The sequence below is a fragment of the Ranitomeya imitator genome, chromosome 6 (assembly GCF_032444005.1).
Source record: "Ranitomeya imitator isolate aRanImi1 chromosome 6, aRanImi1.pri, whole genome shotgun sequence".
NCBI classification, from domain to species: Eukaryota; Metazoa; Chordata; class Amphibia; order Anura; family Dendrobatidae; genus Ranitomeya; species Ranitomeya imitator.
The window spans coordinates 198,507,986-198,526,271 of record NC_091287.1 but is presented as its reverse complement, the minus strand read 5'-3'; the positions used below and the strand labels follow the sequence as shown (position 1 = coordinate 198,526,271).

Below are 18,286 nucleotides of genomic sequence, written 5' to 3'. Positions count from 1 at the left end.
CGTCTCAGAGCTCGTTCTATGTTTTTGGGTTATTGTCAGATCACTGTATGTGCTCTGACTTCTATGTCCATTGTGGTACTGAATTACCTAATCATAACAGTTAGGATCCCTAGGGTTAGGGTTAGGGTTTGTGCTAGGGTTAGGATCCCTAGGGTTAGGGTTTGTGTTAGGATTAGGGTTAGGATCCCTAGGGTTAGGGTTAGGGTTTGTGTTAGGGTTAGGATCCCTAGGGTTAGGGTTAGAGTTTGGGTTAGGATCCCTAGGGTTACTAGGGATCCTAACCCTAACCCTAAGTATTTATGTTTATGGTGGGTTTTCTAGTTGATTTTGATGATTGGCAGCTGTCACACACTTCTCATCATGCGTTTCAAAAACGGAAACGCAGGAAAAAACGCGTTTAAATGCGTCAAAACGCGTTTAAACGCGTTTTTGCACCAAATGCGTTTGCGTTTAAAACGCTGCGTTTTAAAACGCAAGTGTGAAACCAGCCTTAGGTATCTATAGTGGAGGCCAAGGACTTTATATAAGAGAGAGAAAAACTGGTTGTTAAGTATAACAATTGGGTAAAAAATGAGGTAAAAAACCCGTAGGGAGGAAGGATATTTGTTGTAATCCTATACCTATACCCTATATGTATGGGACACCACTATATGAAAGGAGGATCAGTTAAGGGGAGGGGAGAGATTACAGCCTAGCACAGAACGGGGGAGACCGGTAAAGCGGCAGATGCAGGTCTTCATACTCCCATGATTATTACGCTATCCAAACTAACTGTGAGGGAACGCCCATTAATACTTAATGTGGCAATATGGTTTCATATTTACAAGTGCTTTGTTTGCAATTGATTTATTTATGTTTTTGGTTCTGAAGCCTCACTGCTATGCTGCTAGCAATTGACAGTTACTATAATTGATGGCAAATGAAAAGATGATGCATATGAACAGTGAAATAGCCTCCTGAAATAACACTGTAGGCTGAAATCGACATTAATCAAAATAATCTCCATGATTGTTTCATATGATGGTGCATAGATGCATTTAAAGGTCTGATACAGGATTGTATTTATGATAACAGAAAGGTGTCAGTCCACAGAATATTGTCCTCCTTTGAAGATTGATTTGAGATATAATATTTATTCGACTGAAACTTGCACCGTTCCAAGGGGCATAAGAGGAATTATATTTTCTTATTGCATACCAAGTGGAGATTTGCATCATCTCTCTTACTGGGACATTACCAGTACAGGGAATAACTAGTACTGTCAATTGTTTTTTTTAATTTTTGTGTTAGTCTTCCCTTCTGTGTAGGGTATAGGGCACTTTTTTCACCAGGGTTCCCTTCCCCCCTGTATATTGTTGTGTTTTAGTCGCATTTTTTGAATAATATCTTTTAATACGATTTAATAAAAGTCAAGTTTTACAGTTTCCAATCACTGTTTTCTATCTCAATTTAGTTGGATCACTCACCCTGCTGATATATATATATATATATCTATATATATATATATATAGATATATATATATATATATATATATATATATATATATATATATATATCTATATATATATATATATATATATATATATATATAGATATATATATATATATATATATCTCCTTCAAAGCTTTCCAAGAGTTATCACGTAAAGTGACCCTGGTCAGAATTGTAAAAGAAGGTCAAAATTGTCTCAGTCAATAAGGGGTTAAACACAAATGTCTGAATCAGGCCTAATGCGCATATTTTTTTTAAATTTCTTTAAACAGTCTGCGCCTGGGAACAAACGTTTCATGAAACTGTAATAGCATTTTATATTTAATAGATTTTTCAGTTTTCTTCTTTTTCATCACTTTTCATGTCAAGAATAGATGACCCTTATATCAAATCAAGTGATATATGTCATGCATTGAGATCAGTCATGTTATGGAACTAACACAAACTTGCAGCTTTCACTTTAAATATAAGTTAAAACACATCGTTATCTTATTGTTTTTTTTCTCCTCATTTTAAAGTGGAAATACATTTTATTTTATGAAAAAATGAAAGTTTTATGTTATTTTTAATCCTTTTCAGCAAACTAGAGAGAGGGTAAAACTGCTGATACAGCTTGCTGATGGCTTTTGTGACAAAGGACATGCTCATTCTTCTGAAATTAAAAAATGTATTGCTGTGCTGGACAAAAGGTACCGAGATTTCTCTTTGCGTATGGAGAAATACCGTACAACATTGGAAAAAGCGTTGGGAATTTACAGTGACTCAAACAAATCGGTAAGTGTTATGGAAATGCTGCTGTAAATTTGTAATACCTGTTTGTAATACTAATTTAATTATTTTCCACCTTGTGATGTAAATGTGTGTAACATGTCAGGAGCAGATGCACGCAACAGGCTCAGGATCTGGACATGCTAGGCGAGGATTGCATTATACAGCTGGCACCTTCCTCTAACTAAAGCTAATACATATCCCCTTTGATGTACAACATATACTGTATATATATATATATATATATATATATATATATATATATATATATATGGCATCGTGATTACTTGCTAATCCCGCCCCCTTGCACAGTAGCTCCGCCTCCCACCACATCACCACACAAAATCCCGCCCCCCACCATATTACCACACATAATCCCACCCCATTACCACACATAATCCCACCCCCACCCCATCACCACCCATAATCCCACCCCCACCCCATCACCACCCATAATCCCGCCCCCCACCCCATCACCACCCATAATCCCGCCTCCCACCCCATCACCACCCATAATCCCGCCCCCCACCTTTTACCACCCATAATCCCACCCCCACCACATTACCACACATAATCTCGCCCCCCACATCACACTCTCTATTCCTGCTTCCTGCACAGTGGCTCCGCCCCCACCACATCACCACACAAAATCCCGCCCCCACCGCATCACCACATAATCCCGCCCCCACCCCATCACCACCCATAATTCCGCCCCACACCCCATCACCTCACATAATTCCGCCCCCCACCCCATCACCACGCATAATCCACCCCCCCACCCATCACCACGCATATTCCCACCCCCCAACACATCACCACACATAATCCCGCCCCCCACCACATTACCACACATAATCCCCTATTTTTAAATAAGGGTATGTGCACACGTTGCGGATTCTCTGCGGATCCGCAGCATTTTTTGCAGTGCAGAAACGCTGCAGATCTGCAATTGATTTACAGTACAATGTAAATCAATGAGAAAAAAAGGCTGTGCACACTTTGCGTAAAATCTGCTGCAGAAACGCTACAGTTTAAAAAAAGTAGCATGTCACTTCTTTTTTGTGAATCTCCAGCGCTTTTGTACCCATTCCATTATAGAAAACCGCAGGGGTAAAAAACGCAGCAGATCTGCAAGAAAGCCGCAGGAAAAACGCTGCGGAACCGCACAAAAAATGTGACAAATCCGCAGGTGCGTTTTCTGCCAGGAGAGGCAGAATACGCACCAGAAATGCCTAAGTCTAATCCCAAACTTGTGCACATAGCCATAGGTTAAAGGTAAGAAAGGTGCAAAATACTGATAGGTGCACTAGTGCTTGTTTATCTTCCAACAAGTGGGTGCATGCTTTGTATTAAAAATAAAGGCAAAAGAATAGCTTCAAGATGGCAGGGAGATCAGTATGATCAGTATATAATGTAAAATATATAATTATGGATAAAGATAATAAATGCTAATCGTATCCCTGTAACCAAGAAGCCGGACAAAAGTAGTGACAAAAGGACAATCGGAAATAAAGGAGCAAGAAAAAAACGCAGAAAAACCGCAGAAAAAAAACGATCAAAAAGTCAGTTAAAGTATAAAACCACAATAGTTTATTAAATCAGGTTTAACAATGGAAAATTAATAAACAATGTTACAAACAGTTAAAAACAACAAGAACGCACCCAGAATAAATACTGAAAAAATTGCTTTAAAAAAATATGTGCACAATAGAATATGCAAAAAATGTAAAAAATGAAAATATATATGATATATACAACGTGCAACAACCAAGGGAGATCAGGATAATAGAAAATATATATATGTAAGTGCATAATATATATCCAAATATAGATAATTACATAACGTGTACATTATGTATCTAAGAAACAATCATGTGCAAAGCGCGGCACGGTGAGCAATATGCATAGCTGCACATCAGTACAGTGATGCAATAAATAATAAGAGAGACAAAAGTGCATATAGTTGCAAAGTAACTTACAAAAGTAATAAGACTCCCTGGTAACTGGATGGCGTCCTCCCCAACGTGCTGTTTTTTACGCGACCAATGGGTAACCATATCGCTTAAGGTCATTATCTTTCACGAATCTCCACATTTATTACATCGTCCTCATTTATTACTGGTCTATCAAAAAATTTACTCACCTATCCCAACACAATCAACACTGGACACCCATATAGAATGTAATTTGCGCGTGTGTCCCCCCCTCCCCCACTACACCATCTGGGATATGACGCAGTGCCTGCATTGTCCCTGTCTCAAGTCTTCCCCGCTCCAACTGCGGAGGACCTGATCTTCCATTACTCCGGTCCCGTCCGGGTCCCCCTCCTGACGTGTGCTCTCAGGCGCATTGATTCTTTCCTGAGGGAAGCGAGAGTGCATATCAGAGTTAGGCCGGCCTCACACTCAGCGTATAAAAATGTGGTCCGTATTTTACGGCCGTAATACGCCACAATATTGAAAAAATTGTAATCCGTAAGTACTCCGTAGCAGGGTGTGTCAGCGTATTTTGCGCATGGCATCCTCCGTATGTAATCCGTATGGCTTCCGTACTGCGTTGCAAAACCGACATACGGACATACAATGGATCCATGTGCTCAAAAAATCGTAAAAACATATATACTATATACTCGTGTGTATATATATATATATATATATATATATATATATATATATATATATATATATATATATATATATATATATATATATATATATACAGTCATGGCCAAAAGTATTGACACCCCTGCAATTCTGTCAGATAATACTCATTTTCTTCCTGAAGATGATTGCAAACACAAATTATTTGGTATTATTATCTTCATTTAATTTGTCTTAAATGAAAAACCACAAAAAGAATTGTCCTAAAGCCAAATTGGATATAATTCCATGCCAAACATAAAAAAGGGGGTGGACAAAAGTATTGGCACTATTCGAAAAATCATGTGATGCTTCTCTAATTTGTGTAATTAACAGCACCTGTAACTTACCTGTGGCACCTAACAGGTGTTGGCAATAACTAAATCACACTTGCAGCCAGTTGACATGGATTAAAGTTGACTCAACCTCTGTCATGTGTCCTTGTGTATACCACATTGAGCACGGAGAAAATAAAGAAGACCAAAGAACTGTCTGAGGACTTGAGAAACCAAATTGTGAGGAAGCATGAGCAATCTCAAGGCTACAAGTCCATCTCCAAAGACCTGAATGTTCCTGTGTCTACCGTGCGCAGTGTCATCAAGAAGTTTAAAGCCCATGGCACTGTGGCTAACCTCCCTAGATATGGATGGAAAAGAAAAAATTGACAAGAGTTTTTAACGCAAGATTGTGCGGGTGTTGGATAAAGAACCTCGACTAACATCCAAACAAGTTCAAGCTGCCCTGCAGTCCGAAGGCACAACAGTGTCAACCCATACTATCAGTTCGGTGTCTGAATGAAAAGAGACTATATGGTAGGAGACCCAGGAAGACCCCACTTCTTACCCCGAGACATAAAAAAGCCAGGCTGGAGTTTGCCAAAACTTACCTGAAAAAGCCTAAAACATTTTGGAAGAATGTTCTCTGGTCAGATGAGACAAAAGTAGAGCTTTTTGGGCAAAGGAATCAACATAGAGTTTACAGGAGAAAAAAAAGAGGCATTCAAAGAAAAGAACACGGTCCCTACAGTCAAACATGGCGGAGGTTCCCTGATGTTTTGAGGTTGCTTTGTTGCCTCTGGCACTGGACTGCTTGACCGTGTGCATGGCATTATGAAGTCTGAAGACTACCAACAAATTTTGCAGCATAATGTAGGGCCCAGTGTGAGAAAGCTGGGTCTCCCTCAGAGGTCATGGGTCTTCCAGCAGGACAATGACCCAAAACACACTTCAAAAAGCACTAGAAAATGGTTCGAGAGAAAGCACTGGAGACTTCTAAGGTGGCCAACAATGAGTCCAGACCTGAATCCCATAGAACACCTGTGGAGAGATCTCAAAATGGCAGTTTGGAGAAGGCACCCTTCAAATATCAGGTACCTGGAGCAGTTTGCCAAAGAGGAATGGTCTAAAATTCCAGCAAAGCATTGTAAGAAACTCATTGATGGTTACCGGAAGCAGTTGGTCGCAGTTATTTTGGCTAAAGGTTGTGCAACCAAGTATTAGGCTGAGGGTGCCAGTACTTTTGTCTGGCCCATTTTTGGAGTTTTGTGTGAAATGATCAATGTTTTGCTTTTTGTTTCATTCTCTTTGGTGTTTTTTTCATTTAAGACAAATTAAATGAAGATAATAATACCAAATAATTTGCGTTTGCAATCATTTTCAGAAAGAAACTGAATATTATCTGACAGAGTTGCAGCAGTGTCAATACTTTTGGCCATGACTATATATATATATATATATATATATATATATATATATATATATATATATATATATATATATATATATATATATATATATATATATATATATATATATATACAGTGGGGCAAAAAAGTATTTAGTCAATCAGCAATAGTGCAAGTTCCACCACTTAAAAAGATGAGGGGCGTCTGTAATTTACATCATAGGTAGACCTCAACTATGGGAGACAAACTGAGAAAAAAAAATCCAGAAAATCACATTGTCTGTTTTTTTAATATTTTATTTGCATATTATGGTGGAAAATAAGTATTTGGTCAGAAACAAAATTTCATCTCAATACTTTGTAATATATCCTTTGTTGGCAATGACAGAGGTCAAACGTTTTCTGTAAGTCTTCACAAGGTTGCCACACACTGTTGTTGGTATGTTGGCCCATTCCTCCATGCAGATCTCCTCTAGAGCAGTGATGTTTTTGGCTTTTCGCTTGGCAACACGGACTTTCAACTCCCTCCAAAGGTTTTCTATAGGGTTGAGATCTGGAGACTGGCTAGGCCACTCCAGGACCTTGAAATGCTTCTTACGAAGCCACTCCTTCGTTGCCCTGGCGGTGTGCTTTGGATCATTGTCATGTTGAAAGACCCAGCCACGTTTCATCTTCAATGCCCTTGCTGATGGAAGGAGGTTTGCACTCAAAATCTCACGATACATGGCCCCATTCATTCTTTCATGTACCCGGATCAGTCGTCCTGGCCCCTTTGCAGTGAAACAGCCCCAAAGCATGATGTTTCCACCACCATGCTTTACAGTAGGTATGGTGTTTGATGGATGCAACTCAGTATTCTTTTTTCTCCAAACACGACAAGTTGTGTTTCTACCAAACAGTTCCAGTTTGGTTTCATCAGACCATAGGACATTCTCCCAAAACTCCTCTGGATCATCCAAATCCTCTCTAGCAAACTTCAGACGGGCCCGGACATGTACTGGCTTAAGCAGTGGGACACGTCTGGCACTGCAGGATCTGAGTCCATGGTGGCGTAGTGTGTTACTTATGGTAGGCCTTGTTACATTGGTCCCAGCTCTCTGCAGTTCATTCACTAGGTCCCCCCGCGTGGTTCTTGGATTTTTGCTCACCGTTCTTGTGATCATTCTGACCCCACGGAGTGGGATTTTGCGTGGAGCCCCAGATCGAGGGAGATTATCAGTGGTCTTGTATGTCTTCCATTTTCTAATTATTGCTCCCACTGTTGATTTCTTCACTCCAAGCTGGTTGGCTATTGCAGATTCAGTCTTCCCAGCCTGGTGCAGGGCTACAATTTTGTTTCTGGTGTCCCTTGACAGCTCTTTGGTCTTCACCATAGTGGAGTTTGGAGTCAGACTGTTTGAGGGTGTGCACAGGTGTCTTTTTATACTGATAACAAGTTTAAACAGGTGCCATTACTACAGGTAATGAGTGGAGGAAAGGGGAGATTCTTAAAGAAGAAGTTACAGGTCTGTGAGAGCCAGAAATCTTGATTGTTTGTTTCTGACCAAATACTTATTTTCCACCATAATATGCAAAAAAAAATGATAAAAAAACAGACAATGTGATTTTCTGGATTTTTTTTTCTCAGTTTGTCTCCCATAGTTGAGGTCTACCTACGATGTAAATTACAGACGCCTCTGATCTTTTTAAGTGGTGGAACTTGCACTATTGCTGACTGACTAAATACTTTTTTGCCCCACTGTATATATATTTCATACAGTGCGAGATAGCTTAAAAACCGGTAATTCAGTTGCCGGCTTTTCCTATCTCCTTCTCAAACCCGACATGATATGAGACATGGTTTACATACAGTAAACCATCTCATATCCTTTTTTTTTTTTTTGCATATTCCACACTACTAATGTTAGTAGTGTGTATGTGCAAAATTTGGGCGCTTTAGCTATTAAATTAAATGGTTAAATCGCGGAAAAAAATTGGCGTGTGCTCCCGCGCAATTTTCTCCGCCAGAGTGGGAAAGCCAGTTACTGAGGGCAGATATTAATAGCCTGGAGAGGGTTCATGGTTATTGCCCCCCCCCAGCTACAAACATCTCCCCCCAGCCACCCCAGAAAAGGCACATCGGTTAGATGCACCTCTTCTGGCACTTGGCCACTCTCTTCCCATTCCCGTGTAGCGGTGGGATATGGGATAATGAAGGGTTAATGTCACCTTGCTATTGTAAGGTGACATTAAGCCAGGTTAATAATGGAGAGGCGTCAATTATGACACCTATCCATTATTAATCCAATAGTATGAAATGCCTAAAAAGCACACACACACATTATTACAAAGTATTTTAATGAAATAAATACACAGGTTGTTGGATTACTTTAGTATACTGGTAATCCACCTGAAGACCCTCGCTCTGTAAAAAAGTTAAAATAAAAAAACAACAATATTCCATACCTTCCGTCGCTCTGTAACGTCCCATGATGTAAATCCATCTGAAGGGGTTAACTATTTTTACAAGCAGAAGCTCTGCTAATGCAGCTGTGCTTCTGTCTGTAAAACTCCAGCGAATGAATGGAATGTAGGTCAATGACCTGTATTTATCTTCAGTTGCGGTGAGGCGCCCTCTGCTGGATGTCCTCATATGAACTCGAGCCTGGGAACTTTTCAGAATATTTCCCCAGGCTCAAGTTCATATGAGGACATCCAGCAGAGGGCGCATCACCGCAACTGAAGATAAATACAGGTCATTGACCTACATTCCATTCATGGTAACACAAGCCCCATAGCAGAAATCCCCAGTAAAAACACTTGACACAGATTTCTGGTTGGGATAAAAATGGCCGTGGCGTTTATTTTTGGGTTACCAATAAATTTAACTTAAACCAATAAATAAATATAACCATTGAGAATGAGTAACTTGTATAAAGCTCCACACATATAATCCAATCCACCCGAAAATTAACGGGCGACTTTCCCACAAATAAACGACACGACGAATAAAAAATTAACAAAAGACATAACTTCAGGGAGGGAGGGCGGGATCTTTGATCTTCTCAGCTGACTGGCGATGAGCCGTTAGAACAGCTGATTTTTATACATAAAAAAACCCCCCGCACTTTTGCTTTAAACCAATCAAAAACCGCAAAAAGTGCGGGAAAACACACCAGAATAAACCGGATTGAACCTGCTCGTGCCTAGCACAGCTTACTGAACATCGTTAACCCTTTGAAAACCTTCCCATCTTTATTTCAACGTATACACACCACTACATAAACAAAACAGGGGGGGGGAGGAGAGGCTGTGTTATCATGCGACCCCCTTTATATGACAAAAAGGGGGGTGTCCATGGTAACACAAGCCCCATAGCAGAAATCCCCAATAAAAACACTTGACACAGATTTCTGGTTGGGATAAAAATGGCCGTGGCGTTTATTTTTGGGTTACCAATAAATAAATATAACCATTGAGAATGAGTAACTTGTATAAAGCTCCACACATATAATCCTATCCACCCGAAAATTAACGGGCGACTTTCCCAAACGCCTAGCCTTAAGAAGGCGAGGCCCCCCCAAAACGCCAAAGCCATTTTTCAATGATGGTCTGAAAGTCCAAATATAACACGTCCAGACCAACATCAGACAAATGCACCCAATCCCTTCTGTACATGCCTGGAATAATTTCCTCCAGATCGACATGCCTGTAGGAAAAACCGTCAATTAAATACATAAATTTCTCCAAACTCCTATTGACTCGCTTACGAATCCTCTCCAAAAATAACATATTGTTACTGAACCATAAAAACCTTGGAATGATCTCTGAAAATACAAGGGTTGCATTACTAAACTCCGTTTTCAACATAGCCATGTCCCTTTTCATGAAGGCAATCAAATTCAGGGTGCTGATTTTACCCAAATCATTCCCTCCCAGATGAAAAATTATTAAGTTCGGTACAGGCCATATTTTCTTCAATCTTCGAAGTTCTTCAATTAAATTCTTCCACTGCATACCGCGCCTGCTAAACCAAAAAACTTGGAGAAAAGAAGAATTAAAAGAAAGATTCCCTGTATAAGTTCTCACATTCGCCCTCTTTTCTGCCCAGAAAACATAAGAATGTCCGATGATCCACACCGACAAAATTCCTAAAAAATGAACGAAATATTAAGAGGAATATAAATTATGGCGAATGTACAACTTAAATCTATCTGAATCCCAGCGGCCGATTTTTTTAATTGTGTGATCACGAAAACCCAATCTAGCGGCCTCAGTTCAGCTTCAATACGAAAAGAATGAGATGATAGTTTCAAATCCGATAAATTCAGCTCCTTTAAACATTTTTTGAGAATAAAATTGAATTGAAAACAAGTCACAGGCTCGCCATTAAGGTGAATAAAAAATGAGCCATTGATCTTAGGTCTTAATAACACCCATCTTTTCGTATTGGAAACAGGACAGATGGTATTGTCAGATATCGAGTTCAGCCGCAAGGAGGAGCCTCTACCCATTTGATCCATTTTGGATTTCCGCACAAATAACATAACATGGGAATCAAAAATTGTAACATCCTCAACGAAAAGACCAGACGGAACAGACTTCTTCTGGGATACCAGCTCACCAACCCGTAATGCTGCAAAAATACGCCAAAGAAAAGGCTGTGGAAAAAAGACATGACTCAAACTCATTAATACAAACTAATGAAACACATGAACAAAGGTTCTTTAGCAAATTAAAAGAAATCGGACGGCGTTCATCCGGTTTAAAGTGAGCCCTCCTAAAACCTTTCAAAAATTGACGCACATGAAAAATGTCAGACATAGGACTAGCGCCTAAAACCTTTAGAAAAAATGAAACTCCTGCTACATGTTTAGACAAAGCAGAGTAAGATAAACCTTTTTGTACTAGAGACTCTAAAAACATCAGTGACATTTCTACACTACAAACAGTATGTGGATGATTTTTCACTAAACAAAAATTAAACCATAAATTCCATGCCGCCGAATACTCGGCCCATGTTCGGTCAGCCAAAGATTTAGAAATGATGTGTGAAGCTAATCCTGTATCACATCCCAAATCCATTGTGGGCAAATTGCTCTGTTTCTTTCCTCTTCTTGAATTCCTCTCTTGGGTAGAGAAAGCTGGCGGCGATAAACAAATGCAGCATTATTATTGTTCACAGAAGAAAAGGAAGCCTTTAGCCAGATGTTATAATCCAAACAGAGAAAAACCAAATGCCTAATGATCTTAGCAGCCCATCTGTTCTTTGAAGACAGAGTATTCAATGCAAAAACTAAACCTTGATTATTGGACAAAAACAAAATTCTCTTGTTCCGAAGAAGCGAACCCCAAAGATGTAGACATAAAAATACCGAGAACAAATCCAACACCGTCTGATTATCAATAACCTTAAGCTGCTGCCATGACAAAGGCCACACCTCAGACAACCAAAAAGACAAAAATGATAATCTAATACCGAAATCTCTATCAGCGAAATAAAACAAAGACAATTCCTCAGCAGAAGCAAATGGCGCCTGCCACACCATTCTTCCATTAAAATTGGACAAAAACTTCAACCAAACTTTCAAATCCTCCTTTAACGCTGAACCGAGCCGAATGTGAGAATGAGGTGAGGAATGGCCAGCAGTAGCTTCATATAACCTCCTAGAGAACACCCTGCCTATGGGGATAATTCGAAGCGCAAAATTCAAAGATCCTAACAACGACTGCAAATCTTTCAGAGTAACCTTCTCCAACGCTAAACAGCGAGAAACGGAAACACACAATTTAGATACTTTCTCAAGAGGCAAAGAACAAGTCATGCTTTCAGAATCCAGTAGTATACCCAAAAATTCCAAGGATGTACTAGGAGATACCGTCTTTTCCGTTGCAATGGGGACACCAAAATGATTACAAATACTTAAAAACTTGCTCAACATAGAATGACAGATAACTGAACCAGCCGGACCAATAAATAAAAAATCATCCAAATAATGTAACATACCGCCACCATCAAAATCTAACTCAACTACCCATTGGAGAAACGTAGAAAAAAACTCAAAATAAAAACATGACAGGGAAAAACCCATGGGCAAACATTTGTCAAAAAAGAATTTACCTTGAAAAGAAAAACCAAGAGAGCAGAAACCCTCTGGGTTAACCGGTAAAATCCGAAATGCTGACTTGATATCTGACTTCGCCATAAGCGCATTACCACCAAACTCACGCAACAAATCCAAAGCAACATCAAACGAGGTATATTGAACAGAGCAATTCACACTTGATACCTCATCATTTAAAGACGCACCTCTGGGGTACGATAAATGATGAATGAGTCTGTATGAGCCAACTTCTTTTTTAGGGACGATTCCTAAAGGCGAGATCCTAAAATTCGCAAATGGAGGAGAATCAAAAGGACCAGAAACCCTACTGGCCTCTAACTCCTTTATAATTTTCTCCTCCACCACATGTGAGAACTCAACTGCAGATGGCAAATTATCAACGAATTTGCAACCATTGCCTTTAAACGGAGGCACAAAAAAACCCTACTCTCCCGATCTGGATAAATTTCTAGCCAATACACCATTTTTTCCAGCATCACTGGCGTCCGGGCCCTTTGAAAAAGACTCTCTGTTATTACCTGGCTGATTAGATTGCATCTGTTTTTTGAAACACTTGGACATCGGGTGCATGCCTCCACAGAATGAGCATTCATGTCGAAAACGACAATTCTGTGCCCATTTACAACTAGATTCATTATATGCAAAGCACACACCCCTCCTTCCTGATGGATTAGGGGTTAACCTTTGTGACTGAAACCTCTGAGGTATCATAAGGTTCACCCACAACCCCACATCTTTAGTACCCCATGTTAGATTGGGGAACATAGACAATTTCTGCCTGAAGGCTTCATTGTACAGTAACCAGGCCATATCCCCAAAATTTCTATAAGCCTCAAGGATAGCATCCAAGTGCTGGAAAAGACCAGAACAAAGATTGGGAAACTTCTCGCCGAGAACGCAGAATAAATTGAGAAAGCCTGGACCCAATTGTTAAAAGATTTAACCGGATTAGATTTTTTCTTATCATCAGAATCCTCTTTTTTCTCATACTTATTCTGCTGCTCACGACCAGAAGGCAAAAGCGAAAATAAATCAATAAATGATCTATTCCAAATTTGTTCTTTCACCGCAGGGCTCAAATGGAAGCCCAGCGGAGAAACCTCACAAGTAAGTGATTCTTTCAATAACACTTCTGGCAGACCGGGTTTCAAAACTGCATTAAAATTAACATAATTGCTATCGGTAGAGGAAGATCTGGGCCTGACAGGAAAAACCCCGCTGCCCAAATAATCTTCCAACGCTTCCCTGACTAAATCTTTCACCTCTAAAGGATTAGCGTATAAAGGGACATTAGTGTTCTCACCAGATCCATGCAGTCCAACCGCACTAGGCGTGATACCCGCACTCGAGCCCACTCCTGTAGGCGAATGCAAACTGCGGGGGAGACGTCCATCATCTTGACTCGAAGTCGACGCAGCGGGGATCCACGACCTGCCGGCGGCAGCAGCGGCAGATGACACGCTCGTGCTGTAATGCTCACCGCCTTGAAGAGACATCGGTGCCCGGGATCGTTGGACCGCTGCAGCGCTTGTACGGCTACAGCGGTCAGCTGTCTCAGCGATTCTCCTCACCGGCACCGGGATCACTTCCGGGTCTTCCATCAGCGACTCACCGGACGTGACATCATTCACCAGCGCCTGAGGTAAAGAAGGCAGCTGACCGCGGAGAAGATCTCGCGGCGGACTCCGGGACTTCTGCCTCCCCGCTCTCCGCCCACTGCCGCGCCGAGCCCGGGAGACATCAGGAGCAGACACCGATGGCGGCTCTGGCGAATAGACGACTCTCGCCCTCCGGTTTCTACGCAGGCTCCGACTCGACCTCGCCGGGGAAACTTCCAGAGGCTGAGGGGAAGGCGATGACCGTAGAGCAGGAGAAGCTGGCACCTCATTTTCAGAGGTAGGTTTCATAGCAGGTCTTATAGCCAGGCAACTCCGCAGCCAGTCAGTGCCACCCTCCGCCTCCGCCCTCTGAATCAGCTGCTGTAGAAGGGCTTCCATCATCCGTCTTCAATCTTTGATCTTCTCAGCTGACTGGCGACGAGCCGTTAGAACAGCTGATTTTTATACATAAACCCCCCCCCCGCACTTTTGCTTTAAACCAATCAAAAACCGCAAAAAGTGCGGGAAAACACACCAGAATAAACCGGATTGAACCTGCTCGTACCTAGCACAGCTTACTGAACATCGTTAACCCTTTGAAAACCTTCCCATCTTTATTCCAACGTATACACACCACTACATAAACAAAACAGGGGGGGGGGGAGAGGCTGTGTTATCATGCGACCCCCTTTATATGACAAAAAGGGGGGCGTCCATTCGCTGGAGTTCTACAGACAGAAGCACAGCTGTATTAGCAGAGCTTCTGCTTGTAAAAATAGTTAACCCCTTCAGATGGATTTACATCTTGGGACGTTACAGAACGACGGAAGGTATGGAATATTGTTGTTTTTTTATTTTAACTTTTTTACAGGACGAGGGTCTTCAGGTGGATTACCAGAAAAATAAAATATTACAAAAACTTGTGTATTTAGTTTTTGTGTGGTGCCTTTTGAGTATGTGCAAGTTTTGTGTGAGGCAACTTTTGCATGTGTTGCAACTTTTTTGCATGTGGCAATTTTTCCGCCTGTGCAAGTTTTGCATGTGGCGAGTTTTCCATGAGGTGAGTTTTGCACTTGTGGTGAGTTTTGCGTGAGCCTAGTTTTGCATGTGGCGAGTTTTGCGCGTGGCGAGTTTTAAGCGGCGACTTTTGTGTTTCGACTTTTATGTGGTGAGGTTGGTGTATGTGTGGTGAAATGTGTGCTGAGGGTGATATGTGTTCAAGCACGTGGTAGTGTGTGGCGCATTTTGAGTGTGTGTTCATATCCCCGTGTGTGGTGAGTATCCCATGTCGGGGCCCCACCTTAGCAACTCTATGGTGTATACTCTTTGGCGCCATCGCTCTCATTTTTTAAGGCTGGTTTCACACTTGCATTTTTGTCTGTAGCGTTTTTCATGCATTTTAAACGCTTGCCTAAACGCATGTAAACGCATGTCAACGCTGCGTTTTTTTGCCGCATGCATTTAACGCATGCGTCAAAAAACGCAGCGTTGACACGCGTTTACATGCGCTTTTGCATGCGTTTGCGTTTTTTGTGCAGATTTCCCAAAAAATTAAAGGAGCCAAAAAAAGATAACCTGTCACCACCAATGGGAATAGAGAGGGCGTATATGATGGGCTCTCAATATATAGACCCTAGGGGTACAGAAATGTTAACAGCTTGCTACTGTTTCCTGTGTCATGATGGATCTTTCCATGGAGAGCTTTTATTTCAACTTGGATTTCAGCTTCAAGATTTCTCTGGCCTGTGCTTTTGCTTGGGAGCAAGACCGAAACCGCCAAAGATGGAGAAGGAGACGACGTAGGCGTTTTTGGAGGCACCCCATCATTCAAGTGCGTGAGAGCCGTGGAGCCTATCACACGCTCTATGCCGAGCTGAATGCCAACCCAGAGAAATTCCAGGAGTACACGAGAATGTCACAAGAATCGTTCTGGGATTTGCTGTCTCGTGTCCAAGGAGCCATACGGCGACAGGACACACGGCTCCGTAGATCGATTCCACCCGAGGAACGTCTGCTTGTGACATTAAGGTACGTTCAAAATCTAAACCAATGACAGTCCAAATTTTGTTTATTATGACATGTATTTTATGTGTATTTTTCTTTTTGTTATTTTTAAACACACCATAAAAAAAAGTAGATTTTAATGTTGTTTTTTTGTGTTTTTCTTCTAGATTTCTTGCCACAGGGGAGAGTTTATCTTCCCTCCACTTCCAATACCGCCTTGGAATATCAACCCTGTCCGGAATAGTTGTGGACACCTGTTGTGCGTTTTGGAATGTACTCCGTGAGGAGTTTATACCAGTTCCCCCCGTGGACATGTGGCGTGAAGTTTCCGATAAATTTTTGAATGTGTGTGATTTCCCCAACTGTTTAGGGGCGGTGGATGGAAAGCACATCCGCATTATCAAACCTGCCAGAACCGGATCGGAGTTTTTCAACTACAAATAATATTTTTCTGTAGTGCTCATGGCAATAGCGGATGTGGACTGTCGCTTCATCGCCGTGGACATTGGAGCTTTTGGCCGTGGCAATGATTCACAGACTTTCAAAAGCTCCGATATGGGCCGTCGGGTGTATGGCAACAATTTTAATTTCCCCCCTCCACAGCCTCTCCCCAACACTCAAGGCCCACCGCTGCCATTTGTTATGGTTGGGGATGAGGCCTTCCAGATGTGTGAAAATCTACTGAAGCCATATTCTAGTCGGGACTTGGACCACACTAGAAGGATCTTCAACTACAGACTGACCAGGGCCCGAAGAACAGTAGAGTGCACCTTTGGCATTCTGGTTGCTAAATGGGGCATTCTTGCAACAGCCATAAATCTAAAAGTGGAAACAGTGGACGAGGTGGTCAATGCCTGTGTGGTTCTCCACAATTACATAATTGCTAAGGAGCAACCCCACATTGAACTGGATGAACCAGTTGCACACCCACTGCCTGATTTTCAGCATCACCCGATGCGGTCAACTGCAGCCGTTGGGTCTCATGCGGGACCAATTTGCGGCCTATTTTGTTTCCGATATTGGCCGGGTGTCATGGCAGGACAATGTTGTGTAAATGTCCTGTTGTATCTTTATCTTTACCAATTATTTTATACTGTTAAAAATATTTCAAATTAATAAACTTGAGTGTTGGTTGTGTTGACCGTGTCTCCTATCTTTTTCCTCTCTAAACAAAGTTGACCAAAGACGGGCATTACATATGTATGTATATCATATTTTGTAATCCAAAACCAGGAGTGGGTGATAGATGATGAGGTAATAGTTATTATTTTAATATCATAATTGACCTCTTATATTGTTGCACTCCCTATTTTGGTTTACAAATAATGATATAAAACACTGGCCACATACTTCTAATAATGGCAACCATGTTGATTTATTGGTAACCATGTTGATTTATTGGTAATCTTGTTGACGTCATTGCGTCAAGACTGAGACAATCACTGTCACGCTATCTATACCCATCAAGTCAAGTGTCAGAAATAATGAATTCATGATAAACATATACATGCTCATGAATTCACAATTTCTTACACCTGGCCAGGTGAGCATAGATATGTAGCGTGTGACAACCATTGTCACCAAAAAAATTAGGTATAAATAAGAGAATATGGTGAATATACAAAGCAGTAATCAACTCAATAGGTCAGGTGTCTTAACTTATGAGTTTTTGGACACCTGACCTGTTAAGTAGAGTACTGAACTGGATTTCCACCATTTTCTCTTTGTACTGTCACACTAGGTACAAAAACAGAGTATGGAAATAAATGTTATATTTTTTGGGTCACCTCATATCTGTATACTAAAGACACACATATAGATGCAGTCTTGTATTTTAAACTACTGGAGATATGTTTTTGCCCAAAGAATAAGTGTGTGGCGAAGTTTATTGGTGTGTATTGACGGCGGCGATAGACACAATAAACCAAACATAATTGTGGCAAATTAACTTTTTTTATTTAGTTAACAAACAAATTAAAAAACTTCTTTTTTGGTAC

The 18,286-nt window shown here is 41.0% G+C and overlaps 1 protein-coding gene across 1 annotated transcript in view; it reads left to right on the top strand.

Moving 5' to 3' along the window:
- Nucleotides 1–18,286, top strand: part of TRIO (trio Rho guanine nucleotide exchange factor) — a 2,940,676-nt gene that overhangs the window by 1,474,398 nt on the left and 1,447,992 nt on the right. The window contains 1 exon segment of the mRNA XM_069730426.1: nucleotides 2,073–2,267. Within this exon segment, the coding sequence (XP_069586527.1) occupies nucleotides 2,073–2,267 (195 nt within the window).